This window comes from Calliopsis andreniformis, chromosome 7 (genome assembly GCF_051401765.1).
Source record: "Calliopsis andreniformis isolate RMS-2024a chromosome 7, iyCalAndr_principal, whole genome shotgun sequence".
Lineage (NCBI taxonomy): Eukaryota > Metazoa > Arthropoda > Insecta > Hymenoptera > Andrenidae > Calliopsis > Calliopsis andreniformis.
The window spans coordinates 10931375-10948280 of record NC_135068.1 but is presented as its reverse complement, the minus strand read 5'-3'; the positions used below and the strand labels follow the sequence as shown (position 1 = coordinate 10948280).

The 16906-nt window shown below is 45.2% G+C and overlaps 1 protein-coding gene across 2 annotated transcripts in view; it reads left to right on the top strand.

Moving 5' to 3' along the window:
• Positions 1-16906, top strand: part of Nlg-4 (neuroligin 4) — a 247234-nt gene that overhangs the window by 191734 nt on the left and 38594 nt on the right. For both annotated transcript variants that reach the window (XM_076382179.1, XM_076382178.1), the window contains exon 9: positions 1320-1444. In XM_076382179.1, coding sequence (XP_076238294.1) covers positions 1320-1444 — 125 coding nt within the window. The remainder of the gene's footprint in view (positions 1-1319; positions 1445-16906) is intronic.

Below are 16906 nucleotides of genomic sequence, written 5' to 3'. Positions count from 1 at the left end.
TTAACAGTTTTAATTAAACAACGAAGTGGTGGCATCGCCGACCAGTAATGGAAGTGTGCGTTCTACAATTGCGATGCAATTTGCAAAGCTGCAGCGAGGCTCGCTGTTCGTTTTAATTAAGTTGTTAAATGTAATTTTGCTTTAGGCGAAATTCTACATTTCAGCCGATATTAAACCATTACAGCCTGTATAATAATCACTCCCTGCACTCCTGAATGATGTGGGTTTCTGGGCGTCTGACTTATCAGTGAAGCAAACTACTTAAAAAAGAAAAATCCAGCTGTCTGACTTATCACTTGGTAATACTACTTACAGTCGATATTAATTTTCTCAACTTTGCAGTTTGGTTTTTCTTAAAAATCTCTGCTGTGGTCCTTGGCTATGACCTTCTCCTACTCAAAATGCAAATTTTGCTTCATGGGTTTCAGTGAATACCTGAACAGAAATTTTTTAGAATTTTGCTTCCACTTGCCATGAATATAAGGGTCGAAATGGTCAGAGTATCTATCGAAGGACACCAGGGTCGTGTACTGTGGATGTAAACAGTTCTGAAACAGTGTATTACTGTGTACGAGCAGGGGAGAGTGACCATGGAGGATGTCGTTGGTTGTACACGCAAACCCCATCGGGCGAAGTTCCCGATAGTGAATTGTACCGCGGCCGTGTCTCGAATCCTCTGCCCCCATTCTGAATTCCGTGGCCGTCTTCTTCCCAACCGCTTCGTGGACAGACTCGAAATCGCGCGAACAAAGGACACGTCGACGCCGCGCGGTTTAATTCACCCCCGATTTCCTACTTGTTGCGCTAATTCGGGAGCGACCGATGCGTTATTCCTTGGAGAGCAGCTGTGCGAGGCAGAAGAATATTTGTGGAGATGAAGTGGATTAGTACATTGCAGCTGTTAGAAAGTAGTATTTTTAGAATGTCTGATCAAGCGTAGGTTACTCCACTTGCTCGTGAGTAAATTAAATGTTGTGTCTGATGAAATACAGATTTTTCTACTTGACAGAAGTAGAAGGCAAATACTGTCTGACCGAGTAGAGGTTATTCTACTTGTGTATGAGTAGATTAGACGTAGGCTCTGACCACATGCAGGTTATTCTACTTGGGTATAAGTAGATGAAAAGTATTTTCTGGTCATGTATAGCTTATTCTACTTTGGTATCTGAACAGAAATAGCAGAGCTTGACCAAGTACAGCTGACTTCACCTTGCTACCAATAAATCTGTAATTTCCCAGACTTACGAAATCGTTCGAATGCTTCTACTGTACTGTACCTTCATTCTTCTAATCCATACTAACCAATCATATTCTTTCAGGAACCCAAACGTGGTGGATCATCACGGTCGAAACGACACTCAGCCAGGGAATCGTGAGAAGAACCGCTTCCGCAACATCACGTGGGAGCAGTACGACCCAGTGCACCAGAAATATTTAGAAATCAGTGAGTAACCAAAGCCACCCTAAACTAAATATTTCAAAGAATATTTCAAGAATTCCACTATGTACCTCCTTCTTTCGCTCCTCGCGGCCAGCCACCCCCGATTATTCACTCTCCCCTTGCTGAGTTAATAACCATGGCCTCCTCTCTGGAAAGCGACCGTGAAATAATTCGACGAGGGTGTAATTCGCGAGGATCGCGCGAGTCGAGTAAGGTGGAGCCCAGGGCAGGCCTGGGGCCACGTTCCACAGCGAGGCGCGTGCGGGAAGAGAGCTGGCGGAATGAAGTGGCGGCGCAGGAACGCGTGGGCTCGCTTGTCCAGCAAGCTAGAGGAAGCCAGGGGCAGGCTTTTCCGCGAGGTCATTTTTATTTCCAGCGGCCCTCGAGCGCGACAAATGACGTGAAAGAAACTCTTTGACCTGAAAAAGAATTTGCGGTCTCCTTCTCCTGCTCCCTCCCCTGCATTTCTTTTTTTTTTTTTTTCTTCACCGCGTTACGACGAACAGCGGCGTAATTCCATTAGCATTTGAAGGCAATGTGAGAGCACTAATTAAGCTAATTAGGAGTGTTTCGTGCCGGCGATGCTCTTGATGCCGCGCCGTATTTCACGCGGCAGAAAGGAGCGCGGCGACGCGGCGTGCGTGGAAATGTTGCGGGCTAATTGAAATAAAAGGGATGTATCCATCCACGGTGTAATTGAGGCGGCGAGTGGGCTCATTGCGCGGGGGTAAAGGGCATTCAGCGTTCGTTTAATGAATTCCGAGGGATCCACGGCGAGACGCCGCGAAGATTGTGCGGGATCGTCGTTTGAACGTTTAAGTGCTCACGGTTAATGCGTTTACGAGGGAGAGCGGGAGGGAGTTCGTTTAGTCGCGGATGTAGGCGTTTGGGGGGTAAGGAAGCACTTACTTTAGAAAAGGTTTATGAATAAAGGAAGCTGGGCATGGAAAACTCAGTGGACTGTGTCTGGTAGCAGATAGAGCGAGAAATTAGTAGAATATGTCAATCTCGAGTCGAACACAGAGATGAATCAGTAGAATAAGTTAGTCACATGTTAGAGGCTGGAAGAAATCAATGAGAAAGGCTTGTCAACAGTAGAACAGATTGATCTTATGTCAGACACAGCTGGATCAATCGAATCTGCTGTATATAGATCACTCAGTAGAACAAGTCGATCTTAGGTCAGACCAGGCTTCATTAGAACAATAAGTCAGTCCCAATTCAGGTACAGCTAGATCAGAAGAACAAATCAGCCCCAAAGCAGACGCAGATAAATCAGTAGAATAGGTACGTCCTAAGTCAGACATAGCTGAATCAGCAAACTAAATCAGCTCCAAATCTGACACCTTTCACACCAATCTAAGCCACTTCCTACAATAACTACTAACCTAATTATTACTAAGAATAATTAATAACCTAGAATAACCTCAAGTTCCTAAAACTTGCTATTAAACACCCTAAACACCCCCTAAAAAAATATCCCTGCGTCATGCAGAAATGATATTCACAGAAATTTTCTCTAATACGCGTTCAGACACACTGCTAGATCACTGTACACGTATCGAGGCCAAGATTAATATTAGCCCCAGCCGATGCTCGCATATCCTGTCGGTAATAATTGGCCGATGCAATCGCGTCCTTCGGAGTCCATCGAGGCCAGGGCGACGGGTCAGATGAAATATTGAGCTGTCAAGTGTGCCGCGGGTGCGTGGGATACTTGAGCGGTTCAGAAACTCGGCGAACGTATCAGACGATCGTTTCATTAATGAGTGATCAATAGCGGCGCATAATCGCGCCGACTCCAGCTGAACCGCAGAACCAGCCGCTGCTATCCCGCCCAATATATTATTATCGTTAACCCCGTCGCTGGAAATTCATTAGGCACTAATTAACTCGCCCGCTATTAACGATGCTATCGAATTTTCGTGAGTCCCTAACGACTATTCCGATCAAACTAATACGCGTGTTTCATCGCTGAATATTGCCCTGTTTATCATCTAGCGCAACTATTTGTCTTGTCGTCATTAGAGGAATCTAGGTCGACAAGGGGTAGCAGAAAAACAGCGATACAGTGATCATCGAGGGAGCACAGGTTTACGATGCCTCCGCGTCCTTTCGTTTTTCTCGCGTGCCTCTGTCTCGAGGCTGGAGAAAAAGCGAGGAGCGTTCCTCCGATCGACAAGCCCGCGAAACAGATCACCAGCAGTTCAGGAACGATTCGACGACGGTCTGTATCGGCGGAGGGATCGGTGGGCGCGGCGGGAACACAGGTAGGAGCTGGTCAGACACGAGGAAGCACGTCTGCCGCTGCTATTTCTCAAGAGGGTGGTGAAAAATCACGGTGAAACGATAGCCCGCATTCCGTCCTGGCTCGTCTCTCGGTCCTCGCCTCGCCGACGCGATCCGAGAAAAATGCCCTGCGAAAATGGACCGTGAGAGGAGGGAGGCTGCGCCCTGTGATTAATTTTTTTCCTTTGTCTTTCTTATCTTGGTCGAGTGGGAGCCTGGGGCCAGCGGAGGCTCGTTAACCAGCGAGGCGGAGTCAGGTTTGGCCTGTCGAAAACGTCGGTGATTTTAAATAAGGGTGATGGTTTGACATTTCTTTGCTTCAGGAGGTTTAAGAGGATCGCAGGTTGCTAAAGGGAAGGGAAGATCAGGAATTATGAAATTGTGTCTCGGGGCTTATGCCTGAGTAGGCTTGACACGTTCTACTTTGTGGCTCGCTAAACTTGACTTGTTCTGCTTCGAGGCTCAGTAATTTTCGCTCGTTCTACCTGATGTCTGACTATTCTGTACTCATTCTACTTCATGGCTGAGTAGACTTAGACTATTCTACTTGACATTCACTTATTTTACTGAATGTCTGACTATTCTCGATTTCCTCCACTTGTCTGACTAGACTCGCATTATTCTACTTCATGCCCGCCCAGACGTTACACATTTCACTTTATATCTCTCTTCACCACCGCCACTGCCTAATTCTACCAGCTTCGCCGCTTCTAGCATAATGCAAGCCCGCAGTAGAACAAGTCCTCCTTGAGTCAGACACATTCTAATCTCACCCTACATGCCGCAGAGGGTCAGGAAGGTTCAGTAACATCGACTCGCCTCCCACGCAGGCCTATTTATTCCCCCATTCAGCTCCCCCGTACAAGACAATTACCGTTCGTCCTCTGTCCTCAGAAGCACTTCGCCAGCGGCGTTCCCCATACCGCGGCGCACGCACACGTCGCCGCTCGGGCGTAAACACATCCCCCAGCGTCGCGGGGCTCCCCGCGTGGGAAGGTGTCGCGCGCGCTCGTAATGGTGCTGTCGTGGCGCAGCTGCGAGGGGCCTGGAGTTCGGCTGTTTGCAAACTGCGTCTGGCGCATCTGTACAATCTGCATCCTCGTAACCGCCCTCCCCTTCCCACTCCCCGCCCCGCCCAGTACCTGGCGCCTTCCTGCTCGTGGGATCCGCGAAAAAGAGGCGGAAAAAGAGCGAGGGCAGGAAAGGGAAATGGAAGCGCGGCGAGCGTACCCCGAGCGAGGGATTTCCTGCCCGCAAAGGACCCTCGCTGAGCGATTCGCCGCGCACAGGAAACCGCGCAAATCGTTCGGTAACGAAGTAAGCAACTCTTGGGGGAATTTTTTAACGATCCCCAACGAAAGGGGCCACGGTTTCGCTGTACAAGAGTTATTCTGCTCGGTGTCCTTCTAGGTCTCTAATGGCGGGTACATCGAAGACAGAAATACGTGTAGGTAGGTTAACGCTACTGTCTGACTAGCTGCAGGTTATTCTACTTAGGCGTATTTAGGTAAAAATAGTGCCTGACGAACTACATCTTATTCCACTTGCTCTGAGATAGAAGAAACGCACTGTCTGACTAAATACAGGTCATTCTACTTACCTATAAGTAGATCAAAAGTACTGTCTGACCAAGTATAGCTTATTCTACTTACAAATACGTAAGTCAAGAGTACTGGCTGACTAATTACTGTGTATTCCACTTGCTAAGAGGTAGAAGAAGAGTATTGTCTGACCAAATACAGCTTATTCTACTTACTTATACGTAGAAAACAGCACTGTCCGACTAACCACAATTTATTTCACTTACTCAGATGTAGATAAAATGTTCTGTCTAGCGAAATGCATCTCGTTCCACTTGTGTCCAAGTTGAACAATATCGAGTGGCCAGGAATTATTAAGCTCAGTGTCCCAATAGCTCCCTAACGACGCATACGTCGAAGACAGAAATATTCCAGCCGCGTGGTCGCGAATGAAATTATCCGAATATCGCTCGTGGGAGTCTGCGGGCGGCGTGGAATATGTATAAAACGTTTTCAGGGTGTTTCGCGGAAGGAATAGCAAAAGGGTGCCCGCGGTACGTGCGCATCGCCGCATATGTAAACCTTTCATTGGTATTTTCCTGCGGAACGCCCGACCGCTCAAAGCATATCAGAAATTCTCCCGCGGCGGCCGTAAATATCGAGAAAAATAATTCAGCCGCAGCGGGCCGAGCCCCCTGAAAATACACCGATCCGAATGAATCAACGTTCCCTCCCTGCACCGGGCACGTGCGCGTTCCCGCGGCGTAGTGCATCGGAATAATCAAATCGAACGGTTTGCATGACGCAGACCGATCGACAGTCTGTGATTGAGTGCGCGGGAACGCCGGCCAGGAATGGCCTTCCATGATTTTTAACAGTATCGAGCTTTTTATGGATGCCAGAGGGAAGTCGCCGAAGGCTGAGGGGAATTGCGAGAGTGCTTGCATAGCTAAGTGTCTGTGCAGGGTGATCGACGAGAGGCGACAGTGGCGTGTCGGTAGCAAGAGGAAAAATAAGGTAGACAGAAGTCGGATATGGAGAGACCAGTAGAAGAGATCAGGAATGGGACAGACATAGAGGAATCAGTAGTATAAGTCAGGGCTAAGGCATTGACAGGAGAATCAGTAGAATAGTCCAGTCTTAAGGGAGACAGAGAGGAATTAGTAGAATGAGTTCGTCCTACATCAGACTTGGAAAAACCAGTAGAATAAGTCGGTCATAAGTGAGGAGCTAAATAATAAATTTAACGAATCTTCTAATAAATCAGTGGAACAACTCAGCTATAATTCAGTCAGTGGGAAAGTCTGTAGACCTAAGTCAGACCAAGAGGAATCAGTAGAACAACTCAGTCTCCAAGTCATACTCACAATAATCAGTAGAATAAGTCAGCCCCGAGCCCAAACTCCAAGGAATCAGTAGAACGAATCAACCCTAAGTTAGACAAACCCCACTTACCTCAATTCTCTCCTAATTCCAGCGCACAGAATCCCTCTTTAAACCTTCTAACACCTGTTAAACGCCATGAATGCTCCCAACACCTTACTATTCACCCCTAACGATCCCAAGAAATACGACCTGCCGTCATTACCTCATCGTATCCCTCGCCTATCGTGCTCACAAAAACCTGCAGCAGGTCTTTATAACAGTCTTCATAAGTGGCAGCATCGAGGCAGGGTTTTTCGAGCGAAAAGGGGTACTTTTAACCCCCAGAAATTCTCCAAATAAATGCACGGGAGCGAATGAAGTACGGGGCGACGTGGGCGATCGGGAGAAACTGTTAGCCGCGTCGGAAGCGGAAAAGGAGTTTAAGACTGGCCGTTATAGCGGAAGCGAGCGAAACGGTGCAGCGAGGGTTCGTTAAACGCGACTTCGTTGCGAAGCATCCTGCTACGTTTTCCCTTCCTTTGCCCAGTGCCTTCGCAAAGTGAGAGTGGCTGCGAGTCCAGGGAACGGAAGTCGATAATCGCCTGTCATGAATCCGAAATTACACGGGGATATTCTGCCACGGTGCATTTAGGGGCGCAGTCTAAAGGGATAATATCTGGCGTCGTTGAACACTTTTAACGACCTATTTTGCAGGAATGTGCAATGTGATATTTTAGCCAGACAAAAGGAATACTAATTTTCCTTGGCTTTGTTGGCTCTCCTCTTAATAAGTAATATAATACTCAAAGTAGCCTTGGTAATTATGAATTAATTATGCTTGTATTTATTTAACATGCATATTAGGGTAGAGATAAATTCAGCAAAAATTGGCCAACTTTGACTGACGATAACTCCGCGAAAAATCATTCTAGGATTAAAATTTTTCTTTTGAAATGAAGCCGGAGGTCTGTACTTTAAGCTACAATATCTCGATTTTGAGTTTCGTTTAATCCCTTTCATAGTACCCCTTAAATATCAGGATACGATTCTCATATTAAAAATTGCGATGTTTGATGAACTGCAGCGACTAAGAAAAATTTTTTTCGGGAATATCGTTCACAGTATCACAATGCTTGAACCTTCCCCATTAATTTACAGGAAGAATCAAGTCGCTACGATTTTTTGTCGCAAAGTTACAGCATTTTAAAGAAACCCTTGCATTTTTAGCAGCCACTGTCGTCATGGACAGCACTCCACAAATGCAAGGGTCGCTTCAAAGTGCTGTAACTCAGCCAAAAAAAATCGCAGCGAGGTGCTCTTTTTTTTAAATTACAGGGGAAGGTCCGCACTTTATGCTAATGTGAACGTCATCCCCAGAAAAAATTTCTCTTGATACTTGCAGTCCATCAAACATCGCAATTTTTTATATGAGAAACACACCCTCTAATTTGAGAGAATACTGTGTTAAGAGTAAACTAAACTTAAAATAAAGGTACTGTGTCTTAAAGTACATATTTCAGGCTTTAGTTTAAGAGAAGAACCACGAGCTTGAGCTGATTTCTCGCTGACTTATTTTCACCCAAATCTGACCAATCCTTTATTCACAAAATAATCGTACAGATACGACAGACATTTTCTTCTGCCTCCGACAATCCCCTCTTCTGCCTCCTCCACGCCAGCTGAACGAGCAGAGCGTCTGGTTTCGACGACCAGCCACCGAGACGTAGACAGAATTTCGGTTCGGTCACAAGGGAGGCCGAAAAAATCTCTCGCTGGCAGCAATGCATTATTAAAATTCGCAGCTCCGCGGGCGGTGAGTTTAGTTCTAATTAAAACCGAGGCAGCGTCTCTTTGGACTCCGCAGCGAAAGAAATTGCACTGAGAGCGCGTAATTGTTAAATGAGCAGCCAGTTCTGTTTCGTTGCACGCTCCAACCAGGAGCATCACTTTTGCAACTGCCTCGCGGTCGCTTCATTAAGTCCAGAAGCTCCTAAATGAATTATCAGATCCCAGAAATTTCACTGAGGACGCAGGCTGACCCTCGCAAGGTCACTGCTTTTCGATGGACGCAAGAAACGAATACAGGGCCATTTTGACTGGTAATAGAATTTTTATTTATTCTATTTATTCGAGTTTCCATTTATTCTACTTGATAGAATTTTTTGACTTGGTTAATTTTCTCGTGAATATCTTAAAAAACTGTGGTTTTTATTTTAAAGTGAAAGAACTGAGATCTTGACTCAGTATTCTGTTTTGAAATAAATGTTTTTGTATGACACTTACAATCTCATTTATGTATTACACTTTTGGCATATTATACTATATTTAAAGTCAAAGTGTCTCTGTATTCATAGAACGAGGGTTAAAACCGATCTCGACCACTTTGGTTTTTTCTCGAGGGAGATCCAAATTTTTGCCTCGACAAATTTCCCCGATAAATCGATCGTCTCGGGATTCCCCGATCCGCGATGTCCATTTCTCTCCTGGAGCCACTGACGCGCAGATTCCACGATTTGCCTCGCGGATGATCCCCCTAGAATGGACGAACAAAATGGCACTGGCACGCGTGACAAATAAAAAGGGCTGCGTCGATTGCAAAGGGAACTCGCCGCAAAAATTGACGAATTTCGCTCCCAGAATCTCTTTGATCACTGCCCAGCTGCGGAACGTGACTATCGAGCAATCAACCTCCGCCGACTTTATCGTCCTCCTGTGTCGGTCTGTTTCCAAGCGAAATCCAGAAATGTTTAATAAAAGTTCGATTATAAATTGACGCACGCCGACGAAGAGAGCCTGGATCGAGCGTCAACTGTTATCGCTGATCCCGCTTCGATGCCGAGAACCGATATCGGGGCAGTGACCGATCGGTCTGATAAAGCGTTTGCTCATAATTCGCGCCGCTGAGACCTCGCCGCGATAGATTGGACTTTGAAGCATTCGATCGAGGATGTATCGTTGAACTGCGTCCTCGGGGGATTTATTGGGACCTGTTGTTGCAGGGAGAGAGGAAGGGTGAGGGGTGTGGGGAAAATTGAGGGAGACGTGTGGTCATGTTGAAAAAATGAGAGGAGGAAAATTAGGAAAATTAGGAAAATTAGTCAGGTCTGTAGGAAAAAAGTTGAGAAGATACTTTGAGAAGACTTCAGACACCTAGACCTAACTCAGACCACACCTAACCCAGCCACCCTCTTTAACCCCTTGCCTTACTTTGACGAGTCTGGCTCGTGTACTTTTTACAATATCTTCGCTGCCGATTACGCGGTAATGCGTGATGAGGATTTTTCGCAAGTAACCGATCACGCACCATCGCGTGAGACGTCTATGTTCGCTCAATGGGAGCCTTACTGTTGGCAGTTTAAGATAGTTACACGTTTCAGATCGGCAGTAAAGGTGATATTACGACAGAAAATTGTAAGGGAAAGGGTTAATCTCCAAGGACCATCTTACTCCCCCCCTAACTTTTGCAAGAAACAGATAATTTGCATCAAACACATTACACTCTTCTGCCTATCCGCCTAGAACTAAAAAAAAAACAGACGAATAGATTCCCTCAGGTGTCCGAGGGTCCATCGAATTAGGGGTGTCGTGGTAGGGGTTGAAAAGGAATCAGAGTGGAATTTAATTCCAGTTAAACTCGGCTCAACGTGTCCGTCGAAACTCGCTGTTCGAAATTCGTTCGGAAGTTTCCATCAAAGTCCAATTTAGGCTAAAGTAAGCTGAGCTCGTCGGCGCCTTTTGTCCTGTTATTCGTAATAACGTGGATCGCCAGGGTGCTCCTAGGGCGTCGCTCAAATTGCTATAATTATCGCCTCTCTGAAATGCACGAAGATTGTCTCAGTAAGAACTTCGACGAAGCAGTTGACAGACCCTGCTAAGTGCCAATGACGGATCGATCCTACTTGGACAATGTTCACAGTCGATAATTACTTAGTGTCTCCAGCATTTTCGCTCCCTCGACCGAAGCTCGATGCCTCGGTGTTGCAAGAGCACGCGATAACGTGTTTATCTTCGTCAAGCGGTGACTGGACTGTCGCAAATAATTAATCGTGACAATAATAATTCGCGAAGGGTGGGGCGAGACACTCGAGGGCACAAACAGGGCCGTGATTTTCGATAAAACTTCAGAAGCGATATTGAACTTCGGCGAAACTTGGGCTCGAATTTCCCGCTCCTACATGAGGTATTTAATCGCATAAATTAAGGCACGCCGCCGTGAGGGAAACAAATTTGCTGAAACTTTGATTACGTTAAACAACATTGTGCGCGTTTGCCATCGAAAAACTCAGTTAAACTCAGGTGGAGTGCATTTACTCGTTCCCCACAGTGTTTCCCTTGCATCCCGCTAAATAAATTCCACTGGTATCTCTAAAATACGAAATATTAAGGGGAACAATGCCTGAAGCTGGCAATAATTGGACAGATAGAAGAAAAATGTCAGATGAAAATCGATAATTAGTCCAGGGTGTCCATGCTGAAGCAGGTCACCTAAATATATCTCTTCTGTTTTTAATGAGACGAAGTTTTAAGCAATTAAAAAAATGATTCTACGCCAGAGATTGAGATATTTCTCTTTTGAAACCATTCATGGACGATTCTAGTGTCATTAAAAATAGAGGAGTCATTCAGGCAACCTGATTCAACATGGACACCCTGTACACTAACATATTGAAGTCTTCAAAGTAGAATATTTCGACTAATTCGTTTAATTTGTTCAAAATCCTGGAATCTCTTTGAACAATACTATCACTAGTTAACCATTAATGCTCGAAAATGATATTAAAATCGTCCTACAGGAATTTTCCTGCATTTTAAGATTTATGCGGTTGATTACCCCGTAAAAGTTTGCCCAGCGCAGCCTCGAGTCGGGCAGAACTTTTGCCAACTTTTCTCTTCGAGGCTCGTAGCTGAATCCATTACGCGGATCCTAGGCGAAACTGATACAGGTACAAGCGAAAGACGGCCTCGTCGTTCTTCTTTATCCTAGTCTGGCAGGAGAATATCGCGCGGACGAGACAGCGATACGGCTCGCAAAGCGCTGGAACTTTTCTAGGTATAAACATTGTCGTCCGAGCACGGGACGGTGAGAAAGTTGCTCCGCCAGGACAGCAGCGTGTAAGTTTTCCATCTGTTCGCGTATGGTTTACAGCCTGGATCGACGAACTTTCTCGCGGAGATAACGCCTCGCGCGCGAGCTCGCCCAGATTCGCGAGCCAAGGCTGTGCTTGAAAATAGGAAGGCTCTGGAGAACTGACAAATAGGGTGAAATTAAGTCCTTGGTAGACGTCTGTGTACTTAATAGGAATTTTTAGTCTTATTTTAAGTCATTGAATATGTGTTACAGAGTGTGAGATGATAAGCGAGGGGAATTGTAGGTCTGATTTGTTTGGAGTTGTTCTACTGAATTTTGTGTGGCTGACTTGGGGTTGGCTCATTCTACTGATTCTTGAGTGGATGAATTTTGATTGATCTGTTCTACTGATTTCTGTGGGTGTGAAGTATGATTGACCTATTCTACTGGTTTTCTATGTGGCTGCATTGTGGCGTACTTGTTCTACTGATTTTCCTGTGTCTGATTTATTTGACTATGTTCTGCGTGGCTGACTTGTACTACTTGTTCTTCAGTGTCTGGCTTATTCCACTGATCCATCTGTGTCTGGCTTGCATCTGACTTGTTCTACTGATCTCTCGGCGTCTGCCTCGAAACTGACGTATTCTACTGATTGTCTTGTGTAAAACTAGAGTCTCGTTCCACTGGTTTCGCTGCTCCTGACTCCACAAGGAGTGGATACTCAATCGACGTCACATGCAGTAAATATTTTCCCCTAAATTTATAGGATCCTTCTGAAGGCTTCCCTGCAGAGGCTCTCTAATCTCGGTAAGAGCAAAGTCTCGAAGCCTCGAAAGTTGGACTGGAGTTGCTGTTTAGCGCTTTATAGGTTCCACGATAGTCTGTGGCAGGACTCTCGCGGCCGTCTTTAATCCCAGGGACAAGGGAGCGCCCCAAAAAGGAGCGTTCCTCTAGCGTTGCCACTGGCCCACGACAGCCTCCCAATAGCTGCCACGTCCATTCAATTCGCCTTATCGAACTCCGCCTTGATTAATCCGACGCCGAGTCGTTCGAGGGTTGCTCAATGCCCTCCAGCCGCTGCACTTTGGGTGGACCACAGGAGACGAAAGTGAGAAGCACGCCTTCGAAACGGACGATTATTACGAACATCAAGCTGTGTCACAAGGAGACTGCTGTGGCCGAAATTGCTGCCAATAAACAGGCCCCGGCCAATTTTCAATCAATAACGCTGCGCGCCGCGTCGCGCAATCACGTTCAATTAATTCGTCTAATTTAAACAGTTGCCGAATGCACGTCCAACTGATCTAGCAAATTGCAAAATTAGAGACCCATATATTTCGGGTACCTGAACACCCCTAGTGTTCTTTAAGCTGTGTTCACGTTAAGCAACTTTTGATCTGGCAGTCTGAGTCGAGGATCTCAATTTGCTTGAAATTTGGTTTATAATTTACACGCCAAAGGAATCTCTTAGAGATAATAATTGAGAATACCCTGTATAATTTTCTGAAGAGCAGAACACTTTTTCTAGTTTCTAAAAAGATATGCAACCTTGTCATATAAAATATAGCGTAGACCCAGCTTTAGACGCTGATATCTCGAAAATGAGAACACGCGACTTGGTTCATTTTCCCTTGCAGCCAGTTATGCCCACTAATGAAGAATTACTATTATTATATGAGCCACTTTGATCAACTCCTTTGCTTGGCCAAAGGTGCCTAAGTTTCATTAAGAACCTGAAAGAAGAGTGGCTGTCAACCTCGGTGAAGCCTACAGGAAAGCCTGGACTCAAAGGAATCGCGGAGCGAACATTTCCAAGGAGGAAAAAATTGTGGAAACAAAAGTCCCTCCGCCATTTAACTTCTAATTCCGTCGGCAGGATCCTCTGAGAAACGGTCGTTGCGAAGATGGGTGGCGGTGAAAAAACCGTTTCCACGCTTCCTTCCCTCTTTCTTCTGGGATTTCCCGCGGTTTTATCGCGCCGATTTTCGCGTAGAGCGGCGCAGGGGGGCGATGGCATTACCAGGCGTCACGCACGCGTGTGCAGCAACATAAATCGTCACGTAGTATCACTTAGGCCACGCATACGTGCACACGTGAATTACTACGTGCTCTCCTATGTACGCTTTATCCTGCCACATCTCCATCCGTCCCATAGGCAGCCGATCCCTCTTCCTCCAAACAGCTCCTCCTTCTCCACACCCTCAACGCCTTGTTCCCACGTAGCCAGGATGCATTCGGCCAAGCTAATCTATCGTACGAAACGGTGCATGCAGATGGAGATCGAATTATTATAATCGGCTAGAAATTATCTCTTCGGGGGTGAGCAGGAGCTTGATTAAAAATACATAGGTACTGGGGTTGATTAAAAATACATAGGCACTGGGGTTAATCGAAAATACATAGGCATTGAACTCGATTAATGTTGTATAGGTACTGAGCTTCATTAAAGATACATAGGTACTGAGGTTAATCGAAAATATATAGATACTGAGCTTAATCAAAGTTATAGAAGTACTGAGATTTATTAAAAGTACATAGCTATTGAGCTTAGTTAAAAAGACGTAGGTACTGAGCTGAATCAAAAATACATAGGTACTGAGGTTAATTAAAAATATATAGATACTGAGCTTAATCAAAGTTATAGAAGTACTGAGCTTTATTCTAAATACATAGCTACTGAGTTTAACTAAAAATACATAGGTACTGAGGTTAATTAAAAATACATAGAATTCGAAGAAACAAGATTTCCTTGAAACGCAATAATGCTAGAGTTCTAGTAGAATGTACTTGAGAGTCATTTGTACAAGCGATGATATTACCACTTCAACTGGGAAGCGAAGAAAGGCTTCCTGAAGTTCCACCTCCTCGATGGAGAGTTTAATAAAATCCTTGGAATAAGTTCCAGCGAATTTCCAAGGGGCTGAAATAATAAGTATCTTACAATACAGGCTGCGTTCTCGTATCCAGTTCCCTTTCGTTTCATCTGAGCTCTGCCTCCTATCACTTAGCGAGCGCGGAGAGGACTCTATCTTTTTAAAGACTCTCGCATCAGGCGACACTTTTACCCCCAGGCCTCCATCAAGCAGGATACAAAGTGGATATCAGGCGAGAGGGAAGTGTTGTCGAGTGACAGCTAAAGCGACGAATGGAGCCCATAATTTGGTGGAATGGACAGTGGATGATGCTGACGCTTTACGAGGATGCGTTAACTCTGACGACGCGTTTTTTAGGACTGACGCATCTTCGATGCTCAAAGCGTCTTAGGACACGTGAAACCGTAAAACACAGCTCTATAAAAGAATATATAGGCTACGTAAAGGTTCAGTCACCCGTAAGAGCCACTGAAACTTATCTTTCGCCTCGCAACAGGCGCTTTCTGGGCTCATGAACTCGGAATTCCATTTTTGTCACTTTATTTTAGATAAAAATGTGAAAGATGTTGAAGAATTATTTAAGTGTCGGCTATGTATTGTAGATTTATGTTGAATTTGCCTGGCTTAAAGATTATTTTACTTAGTTTGGTGTACCTTCTTCTGAGTTTCCTGGTCCGACTTTAGGCTGACTTGTTCTACTGATTTTTCTGCATCTTGTTCTACTGATTTTTCTATGTCTCAATTTTTACTGACTCAGTCTACTCACTTAGCTGTGTCTGAGTTGGAACTGACTTATTCTACTGCGTCATCTGCACCTAAATTTTAATTAACTTATTCTAGCGATTTATCTGTGTCTGAATTCTGACTGACTTGTTCTACTGATTTCTCTATGTCTCAATTTTTATTGACTCAGTCTACTTACTTACCTGTATCTGAGTTGGAATTGACTTATTCTACTGCGTCATCTGCGTCTAAATTTTAATTAACTTATTCTACTTATTTATCTGTGTCTGAATTCTGACTAACTTGTTCTACTGATTTTTCTGTCTCAATTTTTATTAACTCAGTCTACTTACTTAGCTGTGTCTGACTTGGAATTGACTTATTCTACTGCATCATCTGCGCCTAAATATTAATTAACTTATTCTAGCGATTTATCTGCGTCTGACTTCTGACTGACTTATTCTACTGATTTCTCTGTATCTATCTTATAACTAGCTCTCTTTCCTGATTTATTCTGTGTCTAGCTAGGCACTTATTTTACTCATACCTCTGTGCCTCATTTTATCATACAGAATGAATTCTTAACATTTCTGTCCGCGTGTCATCGAACTCTCCACGCATTAATATAAATTCAATTCGCGAAATTGTGTTCCCTCGGCGCAAGCGTTCGATAACCTTTCCCCGTTCGGCCTAAATTCGTCTGGTTAGAGTGAATGATTGAACAGGCTCACCGCGGGGCACGAGTGCAAATCGAGCTGCGTGCATATTACAGCAGCCCTGTGCACGCGTGTGCCGCGCAACAAAGCGTTCGACGCGCGGATAAGTTCCCTGAATATTCGTAGAATAAGAGAGTCGCAATGGATGAGACAATGGGGAGCCTGAAGGGGCACGTCTCGCGGATAAACGATATTTCGACACTCGAGACACACTCCAGCCTTCACTCGAATAGCAAAACGAGGCGAACTGCTGCTGCTATTTCACGATACAAACCTTTTCACTAAAGCAAATGTCCCAGTAGTTAAACACGTCCCAGTATCCAAACACTTACGTTAATCTCATTCAATTCTGGGTTTAAATTCCAACGTTTCACATAAGCTAATTAAAAATAGAAACTAATATCATGAAATACTATCCTCACTTACTGCCACCTCAATAAAAATATCAGGACACACGGTTCTAAGTTGTTCATTTAGTGAGACATTTAACAACCTAACCGTCTAAGTACCGAAACATTTACCTTATTTCATGGCACCAAACGACACAAACTGCTGCCACTATTTCACCTCCCAGCACATAATCGCCTCTCGAAGAACTGCAACCCCTGCCTCCCCCCACTTCCCGCCATTAAGATCGTCACGTCGGATCGATCCTCGAGATACAAAGCAGCCGTGACCTCTGACCGCTGCAGAGTCTGAATTCCAATTCTGCGTGCGCTGGAGAGCGGTGCAACGACAGGGCTGAGACGAAGCCCAACCGAAGGGGTGAGAAAGAGAGCGGCAGGGGGTGGGGGAGGAAAGCAGAGGAGGAACAAGGTGGATTGAACGGCGGCGGTATCCAGCGCAGGGAAAATCGGAGGATCGACAATCCCCAGGCTGGGAACGCATAGTAATACGACAGTTACAAGCGG